This window comes from Nicotiana sylvestris, chromosome 2, assembly GCF_000393655.2.
Source record: "Nicotiana sylvestris chromosome 2, ASM39365v2, whole genome shotgun sequence".
In the NCBI taxonomy this organism is placed as follows: Eukaryota; Viridiplantae; Streptophyta; class Magnoliopsida; order Solanales; family Solanaceae; genus Nicotiana; species Nicotiana sylvestris.
The window spans coordinates 176,896,427-176,900,245 of NC_091058.1; the positions used below are offsets into that span (position 1 = coordinate 176,896,427).

The 3,819-nt window shown below is 39.4% G+C and overlaps 1 protein-coding gene across 1 annotated transcript; it reads left to right on the top strand.

Moving 5' to 3' along the window:
• The first annotated feature begins 868 nt into the window (after positions 1–868).
• Positions 869–1,725, top strand: LOC138885999 (protein pxr1-like). Its single transcript, XM_070167020.1, has 2 exons — positions 869–1,298; positions 1,400–1,725. The coding sequence occupies exons 1-2, from the start codon at positions 869–871 to the stop codon at positions 1,723–1,725; spliced, it is 756 nt and encodes a 251-aa protein (XP_070023121.1).
• Positions 1,726–3,819: the final 2,094 nt, after the last annotated feature.

A 3,819-nucleotide genomic window follows, 5' to 3' on the forward strand; every position in this document is an offset into this window, starting at 1 on the left:
CGAAACACATAGATGTTAGGCACTATTTCTTAAGAGACAACTATGAGAAAGGTTTGATCTCCATATAATTCTATGCTACTGATAAGCAAATTGCTGACATCTTCACTAAAGCACTGAATAGAGAAAACTTTGAGAGGAATAGGTTGGAATTAGGGATGATTAAGATCACCTAATAGATCCAGCTCAGAATGCACAAAAAAGTAAATATCTAGATTAATTCTTACTCAGTTTCATACTTTAATTAGTATACTCCTATGAAATGTGTATATATGACTCACCGATCTCTTACAACATTTTCTCTATTATGCCATTCGAAGCTTGTTCAAGAGAGTTCTATATGAAGAACCTGGTGCATCAATATGGGTTCATATGAAAGCTCAGGTATGTTTTCTTTACTCTGCCCAATTAGAAAGATTAATAATTCAATCATGACCAGAAGTCCTATACTTGTCAAATTCCTAGAAAATTCTATCTGTTGAGCATTGAACCAGTTCTGTCCATCTAGAACTCTAAACCGTGATTTTTGCCTAATATCTAGGGAAGCCAAATCTATCATTAAAATTTTGAAATTTTAGTTTGATTAGACTTCTATTTGGCCCCTGAAAAAGTTGCGGTTACTTATTTAATATCTAATTCGCTTTAAATACACGCCACATCTCTAGTCTTCTTCATAATTCTAAAACCGTCAAAAATTCCTCTTCAATTCTTATTGCCCTCTTCTCCAAAATTCCCAAATTATCTCAAGAAACGAAGAATCATATCTAACCCACGAGATAATCCTGACACTCCTCCACCACCATCTCCCTCAAATTCATCCTCATCAACTCCACCCAGTGTATCTCCAAAACCTATGTTTTGACGGTAGAAAATGCTTGCTCGAAAAACTATAGCATATGGGGCTCTGAGGAAGGTTTTAAATGAAAGGTTGAAAGCTAGCCAAGTGAAAGAAAGCCCAGCTCCAAAGTCTGATTCTAGCTCTGAGTCTGAATCCTTTCAATCTGCGACTGAGGGAGATGGACAGGGGTCTTCTGACTCAGAAAAGACTCAAGAATCTCCTTTTGAGGTAAGTTCTTTTGTGGTTGAAAACTTAAAAACTAGATCTGTTTTGGTTGGACCCAATACGGATGTTGAGTTGCCTGAGATGAGTAGGAGTGGAGGTAAAAAGAAGTCTGAAAAAGAAAAAGATAGAGAGGGTGCATATGGTGAAGAAAGGGGAAAAGGGAAAGGAGCAGTTCTTGCTATATGTGGGGTTGCACAAGATAGGTTAGATGAGAGTGGCATGAAGTCAGGGGGAAGTGGTTCTGGGGAAGCAGCTGAGAGGCTGGTTCATCTAAGCAAACAAAGAGATGAACCTATTTCATCTACTGAAGAAACCTTGGCTGACCTACTACCTCTTCAGTGCCTAGGGGTAGAGCCACAAGAAGCAGGGTAAAACAGAGTGAAGCTGATCTACAAAAGGCTTTAGAAGAAAGCAAGAAAAGGAAAAAGGATAAGGGAAAGGGAAATGTTGCAGAATCCTCAGAGGCTATTGAGGAAGAAGAGATGGAACTGGTCCATCAAGAGAGGGGTACGACAGTGGAGGTTCCTACACCCAAGCCTAAGAAACCCAAGACTTCCTCCAAGAAGTCCTCCTCTGTGCCTGTAGCTACTGTACTCATACTAGCCAAGAGGACAAGATCTGCAGTGAAAGCTAAACAAACCAAAGTTTCTGATGATGATGATTAGAGTGGAGAAGAAGAAGAAGATGATGAATCTGAGAAGGAACATGATAAGCTTGCCATTTTTGGCAGAAGAAAAAGCTTAAAAGGTAGATTGTTGAAGGAACTGGTGGAACCAGGGATGATGAGATTGGTAGACTTTTTGCCTGCTCAGGGATGGAATGACATGGTCCTTTAGATGGAAGGTAGGCTAGCTAGAAACGAGTTGATTGAATTTATGGCAAATGCTGCTGTTAAGGATGGAGTTGTCAGTAGCCAGGTGAAGGGAGTTCAAGTGCAGTTTGATGTTGTGAAACTGGGAGAGATTCTGGACATACCCTCTGAAGGGTTTGATGACTATACTAGGCAAAGGTGGCCATGCCTGGACTCCCTCCCTACTGCCCTTGAAATCACCAAGGGTTATGTGATTCAACGAATGTGAATGAAGCCAGAGTTGTGCAGAAAAGTGATATGAGGCCTCAGCACAAGGTAGTGTTTGAGTTTGTCAACACATGCTTATTTCCAAGACAGGAGAGAAGGCACAATGCTAACTACATGGATCTGGTTCTTATGGAATACCTGGAGAGAGAAAAGCAAATCAACTGGCCTGCCCTCATAGTCAAACTTCTAGACAGGGTCATAAATGGTTCCAAGGCTCATGCTACCCCATATGGCTTCATACTAACTACAGTTCTGGGCAGGCTCAATGTGCCTCTAAAGAAATGGGAAATGGCCTCGAGCAAAGAACACTTTGGCATCAAAACTCTTCTTGCTTGTTACTATCCAGTCAATTTCATCCCAGTTGAACCTGGTTCATCCTTAAGGACACCCATCAACAACAAGGTTAGGACTTTGGTTCAGGAATGTGCAGCTAAGGTGAAATTGCTTGGCTCAAGGATCGTGTGGTTGAAGTGGAAGCTGAGAGGGATGGTCTCAGAATTGAGCTTGCAAATGAAAAGGAGAAGAATGATGGAATTCTTCAGAACATGTTGAATCTTCTCCAAACTCAACCATCTAGTTCCTCCAAGCTTTAGGACTCCTAGTTTCTGTCTCCTGAACTAGTTCTAGTACCCCCAGTGACCCAAATTAGGGATTTTTCTATTTTTTTGCTCATGGTTTGGATGTTTTTCTTTCTTTTTGTGGATTGTTAGTGGCAACATATCTCTCTCAATGACAACTGTTGTTTTCTCTTGTTCAATGATTATTCTGACCTTGATAGTTTAAATATGTTTGTTTGATTACAGATGATTGCACCATGATTGCACTTGCAGTTGCCCCAGTGGCCATGAGTACTTATTAAAATCTGGAATTCACACTGTGTATGCAACTTTTCGATGATGCCAAAAGGGGAAGAGATATTGTGCTTTACACATTATTCTGAAATAAGTGATATGTATAGCCTAATTAACCTGGTCCTTGATGAAAAGAAAATTTTCTAAGTTTTGTGTTGATGGTTAAGCTGAGTTCTTACAGGTTTTTTTATCAGTAAAAAGCATAGAGTTTGTCATCGTCAAAAAGGGGGAATTTGTTGGCCTAAGAACATGTGAAGTTTTGAAGAATGACAAATGAACTCAGTCATGGACCAGGTCCATCTTGTGAAGAAATGTCATGATCAACCTATACATGTGAGATACACGTGAAGGGGATAAGTCCTACTGATCAAGCAGCAATATCTCCTGATCTGATCGAAAAGGTTACATATTGGATAAGGGGAGAAATTCTCCTTATATGAAGAGAACACAATCCGGATAAAGTGAGTGATAGAGTTTGATATCTTCATGGACTCAATGACGATAGAAGATCAGAAATTGAGTCCCAATCAAACTCTGATTTCTAACCTATTAAATAACAGTGATTGTTCTCTTTTATAGTTATTGCACAAACGCAGAAGTTAAACTAAATTGAAAGAAAAAGAGCAAGGCAATTTTGCAAGCAATTTATGTGAGATTTGAGTGTGCACTCCTGAAGCTACTTGAACGAGATAGAAGAACCAATTCCATTATGTTTGTTCTTATTCTAGTTCAATTGTAGTAGATGGTTTAAAGTTGTACCTTTCAGCTTTCATAGAAGCAATTGTATTAGGTACTTTGAGTGTTCAAGTTATAAGCTAACTTGAAGTTGT

Bases quoted from the DNA above. Each gene is read 5' to 3' on its own strand.
- LOC138885999 (XM_070167020.1), top strand. From the start codon at position 869: ATGCTTGCTCGAAAAACTATAGCATATGGGGCTCTGAGGAAGGTTTTA. The intron at 1,299-1,399 runs GTTCTGGGGAAG...CTACCTCTTCAG, and splicing joins CATGAAGTCAGGGGGAAGTG to TGCCTAGGGGTAGAGCCACA.